This window comes from Lipotes vexillifer, unplaced genomic scaffold (genome assembly GCF_000442215.2).
Source record: "Lipotes vexillifer unplaced genomic scaffold, Lipotes_vexillifer_v1.1 scaffold238, whole genome shotgun sequence".
Taxonomy (NCBI): Eukaryota; Metazoa; Chordata; class Mammalia; order Artiodactyla; family Lipotidae; genus Lipotes; species Lipotes vexillifer.
The window spans coordinates 666,461-686,894 of NW_006785665.1; the positions used below are offsets into that span (position 1 = coordinate 666,461).

General features: G+C 41.1%; 1 protein-coding gene across 1 annotated transcript; it reads left to right on the forward strand.

Annotated features, from left to right (window-relative positions):
* Positions 1-805: 805 nt before the first annotated feature.
* FCRL4 (Fc receptor like 4) lies at positions 806-18,685 on the forward strand. Its single transcript, XM_007458046.1, is given in 11 exon segments — positions 806-872; positions 3,381-3,635; positions 4,658-4,912; positions 5,347-5,625; positions 6,447-6,734; positions 12,025-12,135; positions 13,256-13,283; positions 14,038-14,120; positions 14,320-14,388; positions 18,446-18,477; positions 18,569-18,685. Coding segments are annotated over 11 exon segments (1,584 nt in total).
* The last annotated feature ends 1,749 nt before the right edge of the window (positions 18,686-20,434 follow it).

The following is a 20,434-nucleotide window of genomic DNA, read 5'->3' on the forward strand; positions in this document are numbered from 1 at the left end:
TCCCTTCCCTCCAGTATAAGACCTACTGCCCAGTCTCCATTTCCCTAACCCAAGGTGCTTCCCAGGAACATAGACAGTGCAGATTTCTATTCTCTTTAAGAGAAACACAACCCCATACTCACTGGGGCATAGTATATCTGTATAAACCTCTAGAGAAAGAGAAAGGAAAAAAGGTCTGTAGAGACACATGAATGTTTCTATAATCAAACAGAACATTTAATTTCTTTATTTAAAACAAGCGTTCAGGTTACTCTACAGTTTTTGCCCCCAAACAGAGTATTTCCATTACATTTGGGTACAATTCTAAGGCGTATTTGGGGCAGTTCTTACAGAAAAAGGTAAGAATATTTAAAGTCTCAAGCTTTAAAAAAACAATTGCTTGTATGCCCTTGAATACAGACAGTCTTCCTTACCTGAATATAAAAAGTACTAAGATAAAAACACACTTAATTGATTCCACTTATGATTTTATGGTAAATTGCATATCCCCAACAGTGAGATTTTATTTTTGGGAAAAAGACAATACAAATGGAAATAATGTGTTTTATTTTCTACATCACAGAATTTAGATTACCAAGGTAATTTGTAGAACAAAGCATGAATCAAATATTGTTTTTTGTGTGGTTTTTTGGCTTGTTTTTTTTTTTTTTGTATGTGATACCTGTAGGAAACTAAAACTGCAAAAGAGCTCCCCTGCTATGCTTCTCTCCTTTCATCATAAAGGAAAAATCTTCCCCCAGAATCCTCACCCCTTAGTTCACTCCTAGCTTTATTCCTCTGACATCTCCTTACTCAGAACTGTGTTATGTGGCTGGGCAAGTTAGTGCTTCTGCTTTTCAAACCCGCTGGTGGGCAACAGGCTCAACAGAAGGGCATTGGGAATAACTTTCAGAAGCCAAACAAATATTTTCCCTATCATTGTTTTCTCCTCTTCAACTGTTAACAGATCTTGCTTTACTACACTTGTCAGTGGCTTTGGGAGCCATCAGAGCAGTGGTCCCACAACACTTTTACCACCTTTATGAATTACTGCATCTTTGGCAGAATCTGAAGTATCACTTTACAATTGATTTTCATTGTGTACACAATGAAGGATTAGCCTATCAAAACATTGATCTTTGTGCAGGCTAGAAAATAGTAGTGTTAAAGGGGTAAGAATGTTTGAGTGGGTGTTTCCAATAGTGAATAATTTGGTCTGTGATTATTTTTATTATGTCAAGGAAGAAAACCTTTTTTTTTTTTCTATCCTCTTAGGTTTTTCTAATGAGGGCCTGCAAATTAAACTGACAAGAGGCAGACTAGCAAGAGAAAAGACAAATTTTTTATTCAAAACTTACGGGAATACACAGAAAAATATAAACTAAGGAGGCAGTTAGAATTTGGGATTTATATAACATCTGGATAGGGAAAGGGGCAGGTGAGAAGGCTACTTACTGGAAAACAAATGATTTTTAGGAAAGATAAATGGGCCCTTAAGATAATAGATGGGAGCTATGCTAGTTTTGTGACAAGTTCTGCTTTAGGTGTGGTGCCAACTTCCAGTGTCTGGTGATAACGGCTGATCATTTATTTGCTCCTGGGGAGGTGATTTATGACAATTGAACTCTTCAGAGGTTTTGCTTTTAGGCAGATAAGAGAATTCAGAATAAAGATAAATAAAATCCATTCTCAAATGCCTTCAGCGCAAAATAATTTTTATGCCACAGTGGTAGATTCATCCTTCAGTTACTAACTCTCACACCTTGAAGCTACAAAACTTAGGAAATAAACACTCAGATAAGAAAGAGCCACAGTAATGGCTGCAGGAAATAAAGTTAAAAACAAAATCTCCCATCCCCAAAATCCTCTCCACAAAGGTAATAAAGAAAGCAAACACTTTTAGTATTGAATAAGCATTAAACCATACGCTTAATAATAAGCATGGTCATCACAGACAATCCACCAAGAGACTGCAAAGACAGAAAAGGATCTCTCACTCTTATATTGCCAAGGGGATTCAGCCAATTACATACATGTTTTCAAGATTAAACAGTAACCAGTTCTCAAGCAGGAGGACTTGACAGCACCTTTTGTCACACATAGTTTATCCTAAATTTATCATGGTTATTGGCTTTTATCCAGAGGAGGAATAAACATCTCATATCTTTAAGACTGGAGGTAGTCTCGCATACTGCAACAAGGTACCTACCAAAGGTAAATGCTTACCCTTCCACAGGAATGGGGAGACAAGATCCAGGGGAGCTATCCCCCTAGATGTCTGCATTTCAAAAAGATGGCTCCTCGGGCTTCCCTGGCGCAGTGGTTGAGAGTCCGCCTGCCGATGTAGGGGACACGGGTTCGTGCCCCGGTCCGGGAAGATCCCACATGCCGTGGAGCGGTTAGACCCGTGAGCCACGGCGGCTGAGCCTGCGTGTCCAGAGCCTGTGCTCCGCAATTGGAGAGGCCACGACAGTGAGAGGCCCGCCGCGTACCGCCAAAAAAAAAAAAAAAAAAAAGATGGCTCCTTCTTGAGAAAGATGTTCCTGAGTTATGAGACTGGCAAGAGGTTTTTTAGCCATTATAAAGATCCACATACATTTGAAAGAAATTCTGAAAGAAAAAAAGAGAGGGAGAAGTTGTTTCCCTTATTTTCAACAGGGACAATTAAACCTCTTATCTTTAATTTGTATTGATATTTACCCTTACATTCTCCAGCTTCTGTCCATTAATAATTCAAAGATCTTAAGGCCTGATTTTATGCAGGGCCCGCCCACATTTTATTTTCATGAAAGTGTATCTTTGGGGTGTGGGGAGTTAGAAGCACCTAGTTCCCAGCACTCATACTCTTTGTTGTTATTTGAATATAACTTTCACTTCAGACAACAGCCTGCTCACCCCTCCCCTACCTACTTCTTGTTGGAAAAACATACTATGGACCCTTTTCCGTAACTGCGTAATTGACCCCAAATTCCTATACTCCCTCCCTCTACAATCCCTCCCCCCACCATATGGCCACGCCACACAAATGCTCATCTTAGAGAGGTGTGTGTAACATGAAAAGTCCAGGTGGGAGGGAGTTCAGGAGGAATCTACTTGAGGACCCGGCCTGTTGGAAAAGGGAAGGGGCTTTGCGAGCCTCCCGTCACTGATCTTCTGTGGTGAGTAGGTCCTGCTGGGTTACCCTCTGAAAGGTTAGTCTGTTCCTGTAGACCACAGAGCAGTTGCTGCACTCCTGGGTAAGGTGAACACAGCTGGAAAACTTGAAACCTGGGGAAACAGCAGCCCCGCCGGGGGGCCTTTCAGAGACTCTCCAAAGCTGGGTGCTTCAGTCCACTCCACACAAACCACTGCAGTGGGGACTGCAGACACCTCCGCCTCAGACTCATTTCTCTTCTCCCCAGCTACTGTACCCAAATCCATGATTTCCCTCCAGCCTCCGTGGACCACTGTCTTCCGTGGAGAGAGAGTGAATCTGACTTGCAATGGATTTCACTTCTATGCACCAGAGAAAATAAAATGGTACCATTGGTACTCTGGGAAACAACGTCCAAGTGAAACCCCAGGAAACACCCTCGAGGTTCGTGATTCTGGACAGTACATTTGCCAGGCCCCAGGCTCACTCCTGAGTAAACCTGTGCACTTGCTCTTTTCTACAGGTGAGAAAGAAAGTGAATTAGTTAAAACATTGGAAGTGGTTGCAGTACATCTTAGCTCCCTGGATTTTCCAAGAACTGAGGCTCTTCATTCTACTCTAACTTTGATCTTTCAGGTTCATGTCCTCCCTCACTGCCTATAAGTGTTTTTGAAACTACTATTGACATTAGAGTTTAAATGTCTGATATTAAACGACAGATATTCTTACACACACAATTAAAGAAAGACGTTTTAGTTTTAGGGGATTCAAAAGTGAAGCTGTCTTAGGTCCTGCCTTCAAGGGCTTTACAGCCTCCTTGGGGAGAACTTAACGTATTCATGAATGTACTAAGCACAAAATAGAAAGTGAAAAGTGCCATAAAACAAGAATCCAGAGGTGGGAAATCTCCAGCCTCAGGGCTTGTGTCTTCACCTGTCTTAGGATCTGTCCCTTCTCTATTTCAGAAAATTTAGATCACTCCTCAGGCATTGGTCTATAGGAGCAGGCATTCACTGCATCGTCTCAGAGAGAAAGGATAGAACTAGCTTGGAATCAGAATCTGAAGAGCATGAGAGTTTCAGGAGTGGACCGCATTCACTGTCCCTTGACCCTGAATTTGAATCTGTGACCATAAGCCCTCTGCATAGCGCACTCCAATGCACTGTAACAATTCCTAGTGTATTTCTCCAAGAACTATGTCTTTGACGACACTCCTGTTCTGTTATTTGGTGAGCAAGTTGGTGTTGATCTTCTCCGTAATCAATGACGTCAGAGATTCGGTCACACCTCCTCTCAGCTTTTTCTCTCCGCATTAGAATCCTTATATTTCTGAATCTGTCCCCGAATGGTTAAATAGATGTGTTTAGGATTTATTTAGGAATTATATCTGAAGCAGGTCAACTGATTTGGAAGAAAATGAGTGAGCTTGAGTCAGGAGACTAAATACTGGGGGAGAAAAAAGGAAGAAAAAAAATCTCTGTAATTCAGGATGCACAGAGGAAGGAGTGCCTCAATGACAACATCTTATCTGTGTGTGGTTTCCAGCCTCCTTCATCCTCCAGGCCCCACATTCTGTGTTTGAAGGTGACGAGTTGATTCTGAGATGCCGGAAAAGGGGGAGAGAGAAACTGACTGCTTTGAGGTACTTTTGGAATAGAAAAGTTATTTCTAATTCTAATAAAAGCTTGGATCTTCTGATATCACAAGCAAGTTTAAACAACAGTGGCTGTTACCAATGCATTGGATCCTTGGAAAACAATCATGTATTGAGAACAAGTCTCACAAATATTCGAATTCAAGGTAAACACTTAATTTCATACAAATTTGCTTAGCAATGTCAGGGCAGGGTAAATTGGGCACATCTGCGGGGATCTATGTAAGTGGTGTTTTTGGTTTTTTGGGTCTTTTTGGCTGTGCCGCTTGGCTTGTGGGATCTGCTTAGTTCCCTGACCAGGATCGAACCAGGGTCCTCGACGGTGAAAGCACAGTGTCCTAACCACTGGACCTCCAGGGAATTCCCTATATATGTTGATATCATAACAAACTCTGGAAATATTTGAGACCACGTCCTCTAAGAGGCAGAGAAAGTGGAACAATTTGACTTAAATAATCCTGGGAAAGAAAAATGTGATAGAGGGGTCAATAAATTTGTCCTGCTGGGTGTCTGAAGTTTTCCAGAACCGCGAATCCAAGCCTGCCTCATCCTGAGAACTTGATTCACCTCTTCTCTCTAGAGCTATTTCCACGTCCAAAGCTGAAAGTCACAGACTCCCAGCCTACAGAGGGGAATTCTGTAAACCTGAGCTGTAAAACACAGCTTCCTCTAGAGCGGTCGGACACTCGGCTTCGCTTTGTCTTCTTCAGAGACCATGGGGTCATCCTCTCAAACTGGAGTGCGTCCCCAGAATTCCATGTCACAGCCATCTGGAGAGAAGACTCAGGGTCATACTGGTGCAGGGCCATGACCAGAGGCATCCACAAACACAGCCTCCCGCTTCTGATTGACGTGCAGAGTGAGTGCTGGAGAGCCGGGCTCTGGCGTCTCCCCTGACTGATCCTTCTGGCCCAGTGAGGGTAGGGACTGCCCAGTACAGATGGATTTTGTCATCCTTACAGAGGCACCAGGCTTAGACTGAGAAGTGAGGTAGATAATAAAAGAAATACAGGATTTCATTTCCACCTCTATTTCTCTAAAAACTTAGTCTTTCTTTGAAATTCTAGCACCTTGAAATGACAGAGGTGATTCACGGAGGCAGATACAAGAGTTGGGCAAAACAAAATGAAAGCAAGAAACAAAATTCTCTGCTACTGAATCGACAGATTCTAGGATGTCAGATCTTGGGGCAAACTATTTAGAAGACACATATCCACAGAGGTGGACCCTAACCAGTAACAACAAACAGTGTGATGTGTAAAGCAGATGAGAAGGACATACATACACACAAAGATAAATACAATAAATATCAGCTTGTCTTAGGTACCAAAACAGGACTTCTGGAAACGGATGTGGTCTAGGTCAGTGTGATGATAGCCACTATTGCTGTTACTTCTCCCAGGTCAAAATAATTCACACTGACAACTAGGACAGGACATGACATAAAACCCAAATGATTTTTCAGGGAGACCCAATTTTTCTCTCCTGGAGTCTGTGCATCAGGATGGAAAGGTTACTACATTTAATGATACTCTAGGTCCCAAATCCACAGTCTGTGAGCTACAGTGCTAACACCTGCAGAAGAGTATATCTTAAAGTCCCATAAAAAGTGACACTGTCCAGCATCCCAACCCTGTCCTCCTCTCATCATGCCCTCACCTGTTGTCTGTGTTCATATAGGAATCCCCGTGTCTGGAGTGCTCCTGGAGACCCAGCCCCAGGGGGACCCGGTGGTTGAAGGGGAGATACTTGTCCTTGTCTGCTCTGTGGCTGAGGGCACGGGGAACACCACGTTCTCCTGGCACAGAGAGGACACGAGGGAGAGTCTGGGGCAGAAAAGTCAGCGTTCCCAGAGAGCAGAGCTGGAGATCCCTGTTATCAGGGAGAGCCACGCAGGGGGCTACTACTGCACAGCTGACAATGGCTACGGCCTCATCCAGAGCGAGGTGGTGAACGTCTCTGTAAGAAGTAAGTTTTAATCCCCATTGACCTTATTTATTCTCAGATCTCTCAAATTAGAGGTGGGCATAGCCAACACTATCTTTGTGATTCTCATTTTTCTATTTCCATTTTGTCATTTTCCACTGCGATATTCACTTTTTTCCATTAAATATCAATAATTCAGGTTATAAGGAGGTACTATAGTGAGGGAATGCTGGCCAGGGGCCATTTCATCTCTTGGGGATGATTCTGTGTGCCTGTCTGCTGATCCATTGTGTGTTGCTCTCAAACAGCAGTCTTATGTCATTAGCAGTGTTTTAGGGTAGGGTATAGCTCCTTCATCCTAAGCGTCAACTATACTCTCCTTTTGGTAATCCTCCACAGGACCAAAGACAGAAAACATCCTTTTACTCCACTACTGTAGGTCTAAGAGTGTGTCAATACCAACTTGTATGCAGGTCAGGAAACTTACAAGTACCAAGAACGAATACAGAGCCCCATTATGTCCACAGAGGAGATAAGCCTTCCTTTGGGATAGCACAGTTGTAGCTTATATCTTTACCTTCCTCTGTCTCCAAGGAGTCATACTAGGTCAAGCCAGGTTCCCACTCAGCTCCCCTAGGACTAAAGAAATGGTTTCTATGGGGCTTCAATTCATCCTCTATCTCAGGTTCAGTTGCATCCCAGGCCATCCAATAAAGCTAGGTTTTATGGAGGAACTACTGGAAAGCTAGATTTCCCTGCTTTCCTTTACAGTAAAACTCCTTAAAAGAGTTATCTCTACTCACTCTCTTTACTTCTGTTTTCTCTCAAACCCATCACCCTGAGGCTTGCCTCACTCCAATGGTACTTCTATACCTATTCATCAGATACCCCTTTTAAGGGTTTTTTTTTTTCTTTTTACTGAATCCCCATCACATTTTTTAAAAATAAATTTATTTATTTTATTTATTTTATTTTTGGCTGTGTTGGGTCTTTGTTGCTGCGTGTGGGCTTTCTCTAGTTGTGGTGAGCAGGGGCTACTCTTCATTGCAGTATGTGGGCTTCTCATTGCAGTGGCTTCTCTTGCTGCAGAGCAAGGGATCTAGGCGTGAGGGCTTCAGTAGTTGTGGCACACGGGCTCAGTAGTTGTGGTTCGCGGGCTCTAGAACACAGGCTCAGTAGTTGTGGTGAACGGGCTTGATTGCTCTGTAGCACGTGGGATCTTCCCGGACCAGGGCTCGAATCCATGTCCCCTGCATTGGCAGGCAGATTCTCTAGATCCTCCAACTCTAATACACCTGCAAGTCCAGATAGCTCTACATTCATAGTATCACCAGAATATGACTAATTCCCACCACTTCCACTGCTACCACCTGATCCAAGCCACCTGGATGATTGCAATAACACTCTGATTTTCTGCTTCACCTGTGGCTCCACACAACCTATTCTCAACACAGTATCAGAAGGAACTCTCTAAATCATAAATCAGATCATGTTACTCTTCTGCTCAATATCCTCCCATGGCTTCCCATCTCCTTCAGAGGGAGAGCCAATGTCCTCTCAACATCCCACCAGATCCTGATGATCTGGCTATCCTGCTGTTCTGTCCTGATGGCCCACCACTGTCTCCTCACCTTCTCCACTCTAGCCACCACGGCCCCCTGTCTCTTCTTCAAAACTTCCAGTCACACTCCAACCTCAGGGCCTTTGCACTGCTCTTCCCCAATATCTTCATGCTCATCCCCTCACTTCCTCCAGGACCTTACTCACCTTCTCAATGAGACCTTCCCAGCCACCCTATATAACATAGCAGCTCTTCACCAAGGCCTTCCCTCTCCAAGTCTTGCTTGATTCTTCCTCACAGCATGTGTCACCAACTGCCATGCCATGCAGTCTTTTTCTCTTTCCACACGTCCCATAGTAGCCTCATAAAGATAAATCTCTATTTTGACCATATTTTATCCCAAGTGCCTATTCCACTGCTTAGCTCATATTAGGCGTTCAATAAATATTTGCTGAATGAATAAGTTTTGCACATATCATTTTTCTTATTGTAGTCATAATCCTAGAAAATAAAGATATTATCATCTCCATTCTACAGAAAAGGAGTGTGAAACTCAGAAAGGTTTGGTAATTTGCCTATGGTCACAAAGCTTATACCTGGCAGCCAAGATTTGAACCTCGACACAATCTTTTAGCTCAAAGAGACAGAGATCTTTCCCTCTGTCTGACTTGTCATACTTAGCATAATGCCCTCAAGCTTCATTCATGTTGTTGCAAATGGCAGAATTTTCCTTCTTATGGCTGTATAATATTCCATCATATTCACATTCCATCATGATGGAATATTATATATATATATATATATATATATATATATATATATATACACCAGATTTTCTTTGTCCATTCATACATTGATGGACACGTAGGTTGCACATGTCTTGGCTATTGTAAATAATGCTGCAGTGAACATGGGAGTGCAGATATCTCTTTGAGATAGTGATTTCATTGATATATACACACTACTATATATAATGTCTTGGTTATTGTAAATAATGCTGCAATAAACATGGGGATGCAGATATCTCTTCAAGACAGTAATTCCATTTCCTTTGGATATATACATAGAAGTGGGATTGCTAGATCATATAGTAGTTCTATTTTTTAAAAGTTTTTGAGGATCCTACATACTGTTTTCCATTGTGGCTGCACAGGTTTACATTCTCACCAACAGCGTACAAGGGTTTTCTTCTCTCCACATCCTTACCAACACTTGTTATTTCTAGTCTTCTTTTTTTTTAAGTTATAGGGAATAAAGTTTATTTTGGCAGAGAGTGTTAAACAAAATTAAAGTTGCATACATTAGTAACATAACTCAATGTCCTTAATTTAGTGTAAGTGTGACACATTTTCTTGCTTTCCTATGTTCTGCTAAATCACCATAACGTAGGCTGCTTTATTAAACTGAAATGCTGAAATTTAATTTTACTGTTTGTTTGTTTTTTGCCGTATGCGGGCCTCTCACTGTTGTGGCTTCTCCCGTTGCGGAGCACAGGCTCTGGACGCGCAGGCTCAGCGGCCATGGCTCACGGGCCCAGCGGCTCCGTGGCATGTGGGATCTTCCCGGACCGGGGCATGAACCCGCGTCCCCTGCACCATCAGGCAGACTCTCAACCACTGCGGCACCAGGGAAGCCCAATTTTACTGTTTTTGCTTATGCTCTGATTCTAAACAAACTTTATAAAAAAGCCATTGTAACAGGTGTGAGGTGCTACCTCACTGTGGTTTTGATTTGCTTTTCCCCAATTAGTGATGTTGAACACCTTTTCATGAACTTGTTAGCTTTTGCATATCTTCTTTGTAAAAATGTCTATTCAAATCCTTTGTCCATTTTTAAATTGGATTATTTAAGGGTTTTTTTGCTATGGAGTTGTATGACTTCCTTGTATTATTACATATTAACCTCTTAACCGATACATGATTTCCATGTATTTTCTCCCATTCTATAGATTGCTTTTTCATTTTGCTGATTATTTCTTTTGCTGTGCAGAAGCTTTTTAATTTGTTGTAGTACTATTTGTGTATTTTCACTTTTGTCGCTTGCGCTTACTGTATCATATCCAAAAAGTCATTGCCAAGGCTAATGTCAAGGAGCTTTTTCTCTATGTTTTCTTCTAGGAGTTTTATGGTTTCAGGTCTTACATTTAAGTCTTTGATATATTTCAAGTTAATTTTTATGAGTGGTATAAGATGGAGGTCCAGTTTCATTCTTTTGCATGTGAATATCAAGTTTCCCCAGCACCATTTATTAAGAGATTATCTTCTCCACTGAGTATTCTTGGCTCTCTTATCCAATATTAGTTGACGGTATATGCATGGGTTTACGTCTGGCCTCTTGATTCTGTTCCACTGATTTATGTATCTGTTTTTATGCTAACACCAATTTGTTTGGGTTACTCTAGTTTTGTTATATAGTTTGAAATCAGGAAGTGTGAAGCCTCCAACTTTGTTCTTTTGTTGCAGGATTGCTTTGGCTCTTTGGTGTCTTTTGTGGTTCCATACAATATATATTTTTTAATTTCTGTAAAAAAGGCCATTGGAATCTTGATAGGGATTGCAGTGAATTTGCAGATGACTTATATAGTATGGACATTTTAACAATACTAATTCTTCCAATTCACAAACATGGGATATCTTTCCATATTTGTGTCTTCTTCAATATTTTTCAACAATATCTTATAGTTTTCAATATACAGGTCTTTCACCTCCTTGGTTAAATTTACTAGTAAGTATTGTATTATTTTTGATGTTATTGAAAATGGGATTGTTTTCTTTATTTCTTCTTTGGGTAATTCATTGTTACATGGATAGAAACACAGCTGATTTTTGTATGTTGATTTGGTATCCTGCAACTGTAGTGAATTTGTTTATTAGCTCTAACAGATTTTTTGTGGAGTCTTTAGGATTTTCTTTATATAAGATCATGTCACCTGCAAACGGAGACAATTTTTCTCCTTCCTTTCTAATTTGGAGGCCTTCTATTATTTTTTTCTTGCCTGATTCCTCTGGTTAGGACTTCTAGAACTATGTTGAATAGGAGTGGCGAGAGAGGACACCCTTGCCTTGGAGAATGGATCCAATGGAAAAATCAGAATTCCCCAACAATTTAGTTTATTCCTTCCATCAGTTTCTTTCCCACCTCCCCTTCAAAGCACCTAAGACTCAGGCTTCTATGAGGAAGGAAACTGGTGGCATTTCATTGTGGTGTCCCAATATATTTTTTTAATGGAGAGCAATCTCAGAGTTACTGCTGGTTCAGCTAGTGCCCTAATCAGTGGTGATATTTGCTTTCTTTCTCAGGCAGGCTGCTGTTCCAAAGTTAGGTGCTGCCAAGCCGCTGTCACATAACATCTTTCCAGATGTCTAGGGGAAATTTCCAAAAGGCCAAAGTACAGAATAGATAGGGAGATAGAGAGGCAGATGTAGATTTTCCCCCAAATATTAATTTCTGAAATGATGTCTGGGGGTCAGTGGAGGGAGCTGTCTACCTTTCTCCCCTTTGCCACAATCCACCCAAGCTCTTGTCTTCTACCCCTTCGCAGTGAGTCACTTCCTGTCACATGCAGGCTCAGGGCTGTGCTGCCCACAACTAGAAACCTGCTTCCTGTGCCACACCAGTCCTAGCCTAGTTCTCAGAGGCCCCCATGAGTCCTCATCTTTTAGATTCTTCCCTCTACCAGGGCTCAAGGCCCCAGCCAAGCTGAGGAAAGGTTCCAGGGCTCCAGGCCCTAGACCCCTCCCCCGGAGGCTCATACAGGCTTTTCCCCTCCAGGCACCCCAGGGAAAAGAAGAGGCCTTGTTGCTGCGGGAACCACTGGGGGGACATTCAGCGTTCTCCTGGTTGCGGCCCTGCTGTTTTACTGCTGGCACCAGAGGAAACTAGGTTTGTGTTCTCTCTTACCTTTTGCTAGAGCCCATGCCCTGTCCCTGCCTCAGATACCCCAGCTCATCCCAACCTCAGTAACAGCCACGCCACCGTTCTCTACCTCACCACCTCATACTCTTCCTTGAAATGGCAGTTTCCTTAATAGGTATCTAGTCTAATTTACTAAGCCTCAAGTGAAAGGTAGGGAGGAAATAAACAATGTGAAGTTTCAAAAACTTTAAATGGTTTCCTTGGGTAGTTTCTCTGGTCCAAACAGACTGGCCAACTAGATGCTTCAGCCCACCCTACATCACCTATAAGTGGACAATCAAAATAAACTGAAAGCCCCTATGAAGAAATGACTGAGAATGGGAGCTGGCTAATCTTTATTCTTCTTCTTCCTCAGAGACTTCCCAGAGTCAAAGCCTGAAACCAGCACCTTGTGCTGCAATGGCTCTGCTCTCCACAGGTCAGGCCGCTGTCTCCCCCTCTACCTGGTGGAGAGAGTTTCTCCCTGGTACTATCTGCCATGTGCTTCCAAAGCCTTCTTGCTTTAACCCAGGTCAGGCTAGTTTCAGATGCCAGGAAACCTGGTGTAGAAGACAGGCACAGAAACTTTTTCAGCTCTAGTATAATTACCCATCCTTCATCCCTGTCTTTTAATTTAATTCAGTTCAACTCAACTCACCAGATGCTTCTGAGCACCTGCTATGTGCCCTGCATTGGGCTGAATGTAGGGAGATTTGGACCTTTGACCATGAGTCTCTTTAACGAGCTTGAGCCTGAGGTTCCTCTGGGCATAACCACAGATGCTCCTGGAAAGCCATCTACAGCCCCTCACTACTCTGCAAGAAAGACAATTTGGCTATATTTAGTATTTCCTGAGGTAGATCATCACAGCCTTGAACCTTAATCAAGTCTCAGATAATTGCATATTCAACATAGAAATGTGTAGCCCTGTCCCCAGCAAGTTATATGCTTTGTTCAGTTCTTTTTCACATCGTTTTCATGAGAATATGGGACTGGGCCCATGTTTGAAATAACTTTCTGATGACCTCTCTTAGGCAGTGCATGTGTGTGAAATATTTGAGAATGAGCTCCCTCTGCTGACACAATCTGCCTTCGTTTTATTTTGCAGGAGATGGTTCTCTGGGAGACACAACCAGGTGAGGCCTCAGCCTTCTGGTTTCCCAAGAATAAAATGTGCAGATCTGTGGGGCTGCAAGTTTAGGCTAAGTGATTTCTCTGTGTCCCTGTGTCTAGATACTCCCATTTTCACATTCCTTGAAATGGCCACAATCACAGCTTCCTAGAATCCTTCTAATAGTTTGTATAATGGATTTTGCATGTATTTAGATCAGTTTCTTATTTGAAATTTATCCATTTATCTTAATGGATGATACCAAAGGTTATAGATTTTCTAGGTTGCCACAGAATATTTCTGGTGCAAATAGTCCTATAGTTAGGCAACGTGTTACAATAACTATGTATAAAATAACTGTTAATTCTAGACTTTCTAGAGGAACCTCAGCTTCTAGGAATCTTCTTTTTGTCCCACATGTGCTCATATACTCATCAGATTTTGTGTTTTTAAATTTGGTTTGGAAAATATGGTCTTCTTCTGTCTGTGTCAGTGCCTCAGTCTTATAGTCAGGGACTTGGAGCATGGATTATGTCTAATTTCTTCTTGAATTGTCCAGATAGAATGCTTTGAGGACACTTCCTCCAGATGATGAGGCTGGGTTTTTTTAACCAACTGAGAGTGACCATTCTATCTATGAGATCATCATTCCTATGATGTTAGAGACTCTTCTGGCCTTGTTCTGCTGACTTCTCCCCATTCCTTTTTGTCTCTGTCTATCCCACTCTTGTGCATATTATAATGTTCCAAGGATGATCATGTGTTTCTGTGCCTCGCAGGAGACCCCTGACCCTAGGCCCAGGAGTGTCCTTCCATCCCATGTGCCCTGCCCCAGTGGAGCTGCAGCAGTTGTATGGCAATGGTAAAGATTTCCTGGTAGGAAACTGCTCCCAGCCTGAGCCAGGGAGAGATACTTTGTTTTGAGGCCTGGCAAAGGCCCCTGGTCTCCCTAAGTATCCCAAACCCAGACATTCACAATAAATAATTGCTTAGGAGGAAGCATCTGCAGCATACCCCACTGACTGGGACAGCTTAGAAAGTGTTGCTTTCTTTGTTCTCAGTGCACCCCAAAGAAAGAGACCTGGTATATTCTGAGATCCAGATTATTCAGCCTGGGGAACAAGGAGAAGGTAAGTCACTGGGGAGAGATTCTTGCTGCAAACTATATTCATTCATTCGACACATATTTACTGAGCACCTCCTATGTGATGGGTACTGCTTTAAGTAAAGGGAGTAAATCAGTGAACAAGGCAGATAAAAATCGCTACAGTGTGGTGCTTAGATTCTGAAGAGAGAAGACAAACACAGAAAACTACATAACATATCTTTGCTGATGATCAGAACAAAAATTAAACATCCTTCTAACAGATATTGTAATCATGAAGGTGTATGTACAAAGATTTCCCTTAAGTAATGAATGAATGATTGCAACGCACCTATTATGTGATAAGGATATATATGCATTATAATATATATAAACATACATATGTATGTATATGTTTAGTTAATCCATGTAACAACCCTGTGTAACCAGTATACTGAACAAGCAAGACTCATGACTTAATTACAAAAATCTTCCGTCTCCCACTGTCTGTTTAAACTTTCTTCTGTGAGAGATCTTCTCAGGCACTCAGGATGAAAATTCTGACAGCCAAAGTCTTTACAAAACATTACCTTAGACAATAGACAGTAGGTGGACACTTTATGTCATAGTCTCTATTAAGTAACTAGAACAGCTAATTTGAAGATGTTAAGCAAAACTTTCCCTCTCTTAGTTCAGGCAAATTTCAGAATGGAAGCTGGCAATGGTAGGGATGAGGGGGAGGACGAGGCAGAGTTGGCCTCTCTGTTTCTTTGGTTGGCTTCCCCCAATTAGCCTGGAGAAAGGAGTGGGAAAGGAGTTACTCCAGCTGGTGTTTTGGAAGCTGGCTTCTGCCTCTCTGGGATGGCAGATGGTTAAGCAGGCACTCCCCTGTATAAGGTACATGTGTGGTCTCTCGAGGTTTCCTGCTGGATCCCTCCTTCCTAAAATTCCTTTGGCACAGCGGGTGCATTTCTAATTCCAGGAGTTGTTTGTGACTCCTTCACTGGCCTCACCTCCAGTCAATCACATCCAGCTTCCTGCTGCTGGATTCCCTTGGTACCTGGAGGCCCTATTGAAAAGGACCCAAGGTGACCATACTCCTGCTTGTTCTGTCTCCCACGTGGACCACATCTGTCCTTGGGGACACCTGGGAATTTCAGGTCCTTGCTGACCCAGCAGCTTTCTTCCAATCCCACCACCAGTCATGAGTCAGAACTCTCAACGCTCTAGATAAGGGTGTTGAAATATTTTTTATTGTTATCTGCAGTAAGAAGTGCAAATTGTACTGTTAAACAGTGTGAATGTGCACACACACACACAAACACACACATAACTGAACTAAAGTTTTAAGACACAGTACTTAGTGTGATGCACTCTGTTTTCTAATCTACTCATTGATTGTTTTAATCAGCTTTATTGAGGTATAATCAACATACAATATAATTCTCTACGTTTAAATGCACAGTTCAAATTATTTTAATAAATGCATCCCTTCACAGAACCACCACCACAATCACAATGTCGAACATTTCCAACAGCCCAGAAAAGCCTTTCATGCTCCTTTGCAGTTAATCTCCCACCAGCTCCACCCCTGGCAACCACGGATCTGCCTTCTATCCTATAGTTTGCTTTTCTATAATTTCATATAAATGGAATCTTATGTAATGGAATCTTTAGGTCTGGATTCTTTCACTTAACATAATGTTTTGCAATTCATCCATATTCTAGCATATTATAAGTAGTTCACTATTTTTTTTGTCATGTAAAAAGCTATGCACATTTAATGTATACAACTCATGAGTTTGGAGATAAATTAACACCAAGGAAACCATCACCACCATTAAGTCCATAGATATATGCATCATCTTCCAAAGTTTCCTTCCACACACTTGATGATGATGATGATGATAACAACCATGATGATGATGATGATGATGATGATGATGATGATGTGTGGTAAGAACACTTAACATAAGATTTACCTTAGTGAACTTTAAGTATACAATAGAATATAGTTAGCTGTAGGCACTATGCTGTATAGTGGATCTCCAGAATTTATTCATCTTTCTTAACTCAAACTTTGTACCTTTTGAGCAATACCTCTAGTCTCCTTTCCCCCAGCCCCTTGGAACTACCATTCTACTCTCTGCTTCTATGAGTTTGAGAACATACAGTATTTGTCTTTCTGTATTTGGCTTATTTTTCTTAGAATAATGTCCTCCAGGTCCATCTGTGTTGTCACAAAAGACAAGATTTCCTTCTTTTTTAAGGTGGAACAATATTCCATTGTGTGTGTGTCTGTGTGTGTGTGTGTGTGTGTCATACTTCCTTTATGCATTCATCCATCAATAAACATTTAAGTTGTTTCCATATCTTGGTTATTATGAATAGTGCTGTGATCTCTTCAAGATCCTGATTTCAATTCCCTTGGATATGTACTCAGAAGTGGGATTGCCAGATCACATGAGAGTTTTATTTTTAAATTTTTAAGAAACTTCCATACAGTTTTCCATAGCAGCAGTACCAATTTGCACTCCCACCAAGTGTATCAGAATTTCTTTTTCTCCACATCCTTGCCAACACTTGTTATCTTTTGTCTTTTTGATGATAGCCATCTTAACAGGTGTGAGGTGATATCTCACTGTGGTTTTGATTTGTGTGATTACTGATGTTGAGAACCTCTTCAATAACTGTTGGCCATTTGTATGTCTTCTTTAGAGAAACATCTATGCAGAACCTTTGCCCGTTATAAAATTGGGTTATTGTTATTGTTGTTATTTTAGCTATTGAGTGCTACAAATTCCTTATATATTTTGCATATGAATCCCTTATCTGATATATGGTTTGCAAGTATTTTCTTCCATTTTGTGAGCTGCCTTTTCTACCTGTAGCAGCTCTCCAGTATATTTGTGCCTAGTAGAAATTTCAGTTGTAACGTGATCCTGAACATGGTTTACAAATGAAGTTAAGAACTTTTACAAGGTCACGAGCCAGTAAAAGACTAAGTCTTCTGTTTTGCTATAGTATTTGCTGCATATAGTGCCTATTGCTATATTTGACTAACATGCAACATCTGAACACCTGCTTTGTCTGTTACTTTGATTTCTCAGCCATCCCCACTAATCAGGACCTTTTGAATGATAGAACTGCCACCAATTTGATTGGGTTAATTGGGTACATCTTATAGAGTCACCTTGATCAGTTGCTGCTCTTCACACTCTGTCCTTGACATATTTGTCAAAACACCACTGGAGCTGAGCACTCTGTTGGTGGACGAGTTATATTTTAGGCACTTTATGTGTTGATGATCTGTAGCAAGATTTCTTCACCAGTGCCTCAGTGTTTGCATGAAGCCCCTGAAATTTTATGCAAATTTCCATGCATATGTCTGTTGTTCTGGGGAGGGAGTACGTAGCTTCTATCAGGTCATTAAAAAGATCTGTAAATCCAGAAGGTCTATGGTAAAAATATAATGAAAAAGAGAGAGTTCCAGGATGTATCTTTTTTCCCAAGCTCTATCTCTCCATAAAATTACTATATATAGCGCTCATGATTCTACCTTCTCTGAGATTCTTAATTTCTAATATGCAGGATGTGACAAATCATACCTGCTAAACTCTTCTCTCACTATGGCTCCATCTCTAAGAAACTTTGGCAATAAAATCAATAACCAGAACATGCTAATGTAAGAGAGTTTTTCTCACAGGGCATACATTTGAAGAGGTCTAGTGGAAACTTGCAGAACAAGCAGGGGTTGAACTTCAAGGTTGGTAAGATGGAAGTTAAGAGAGGCAAGAATCGTAGCTAAGAGAGAAATTATCTCTTAACATCTGGTAAAGGAAGGGAGTGAGGTTTCTTTCTGTGATATTAAGGGGGAACATTATAGATCAAGGGAGCCTTTAAAGGACATGCAGAGGGCTGGGTTAAGAAATGGTAAAACAAAGTCACACATGTTGTAGGACATGTTGGGGGTCAGGGAGGAGAAAACATGACAATCAGTGCAAAAGGCCTAGTGACTCCCAGATTCTGGGAAATAAGCTATAAGACTGAGTTCTGAGTGTATCCAAATACTCAGAGTTTAGTGGTTTCCTTTTCTTCCACAGGAAATACCTTCAGAACATCTCCAGAGGACCAGGTGAGTTTCATTTCCTGACTGTTTTCTCTCCCACTACTGCTTATAGCCCCATATTCCTTCTCCTTCCAGTTCTATCTTTTTTCCACCCCAGCATGCCTCAATTGTCTACTCTGAGGTGAAGACACAGCTCTGAGATGATTCAGCTGGAAAGGTCAGCTCTAAAGATGAAGATATCATGGAAAATTACAAGGGTGTCCTACTCATGTGACTTGTCCCTGATCCCAAGACCCAGCTCAGTGCAGTCCTTGAGGTCTCTAGAGTGACCAACTAGTTCCAACTTTCCGGTTCTTCTTGCCCATGTGCATTCACTCCCAGGACTTCTGATTCACCCACTCTGATGCCGTGATAGGAAAGCCCCTCAAAGACGTCCCTGAAATGACCAAGGTCCATGGTTAAAAGAAGAGCCTGTGTACCTGCTCTGAGCCTAACCTAATGTGTTCCCTAGGGTGTGATTTAGGGGAAAGGAATAAGGAGGGAGAAGGACTGCTGCTGAAAAACAGAAGCACAAATTTTGGAGAACTGGGATTTGCATCTAGACAGAAAGGACCAAGTGACTCAGGTCTCTGTTTAATACATCTTCAACAATTCTCCCACTGGGGAATCAGCTGCATCAATTAGTTTCACTATGAGTGGCTGCAATGCATACTTTACAGGTAATGCATAACCCCATCCCTCCTGCTTACACTGTTTACACTGTCAAGATTCAGTTGCAGGCAGAAGAATCCATTCCAAGTGGTTTATAGATAAAGGAATTTAAATGTTTATATTAACTACTTTGAAAAATCATTAGAAGACCTGAAGAAGCAGGCTCTAGACTGAGTTTCCAAAAGCAAAAGCTAATCACGTTAATGTTATTAGGGATAAAGATTTTTAACATTGGAGACAAGAAATACAAATATAAAATTTAAAAGTTAAGTAAGTAACTTTAAGTAACCCCCAAAACCTAAATTTGAATTGGAAATGTTAGTACAAACTGATGACAAACCCTGCCTTTTAAAAAAGTTATTTCCTAGTTCTGTCCACTGGAAATGTCTAGAAATAATTAACAACTCAATAACAATGAGCACCCATTGCACATGTTGTAGTCTCTAAATACTATTCCCTACTCAAAGGATACAGAGCTGCCTTTCTTGTACGAGCTGTATCTTTGAGTTATCAAATAGGTGACGTTAGAATAATTCTTCCAATAGATGAAGAAAGACTGAAAGAAATAGAAAATGACTATTTTATGTGAATGTTTCATACTACTGATCAAGTTGACATACAATAACCAGCCTAATATTATGTGCCTCCTGATGGAAGTATCCAATACCACCTACAAAGTATTTATGCCTGAAATATCAAAACTGAATCCACTCAAGTCGCTAGGTCTAACTACCAGTTTACAGGAAATAAACGGGACAAAGGACTATGTTAAATAGCACCATGGGATTGCAGTCAGAAAAATCTAAACTATGGAAAAGTTCTACAGGACAAATGATCTGGTTTCTTCAACAAACAAATGACTGAAGGAAAGAAGGAAAGAGGGAAGACCTATAAATTAAATGAGACTTGAGTCATGTCAGTCAAAAGGAATAAGTGAGGCTGGACTCAAACAAATTAAGTTAAAAAGGAATTACTTATGAAATGCTAAAGGAAATTTGTACATTAATATAAAGAAATTATGTTTGGATAATTTATGTGTTTGAAGAATTTATGTGTTTTTGGATATAAATGATAGTATTGTGGTTATGTTTTTATTAAAAAATATTCATTTTTTACTTCATACTGAAGTATTTGTAGATTAAATGATATGCTTTTGTTTGAAATAATCCAGTAATGAGAGGGTGGGGAGGAAGTGGATAGGGGTATAGATGAAACAAGACTGGTCATGTGAGCACCTCTTCTGAAGCTGGGTGGTAGGTACATTACAGGAGGAAGGAGGGTTTATACTGGTCTCTGCTTTTGTATGTTTCAA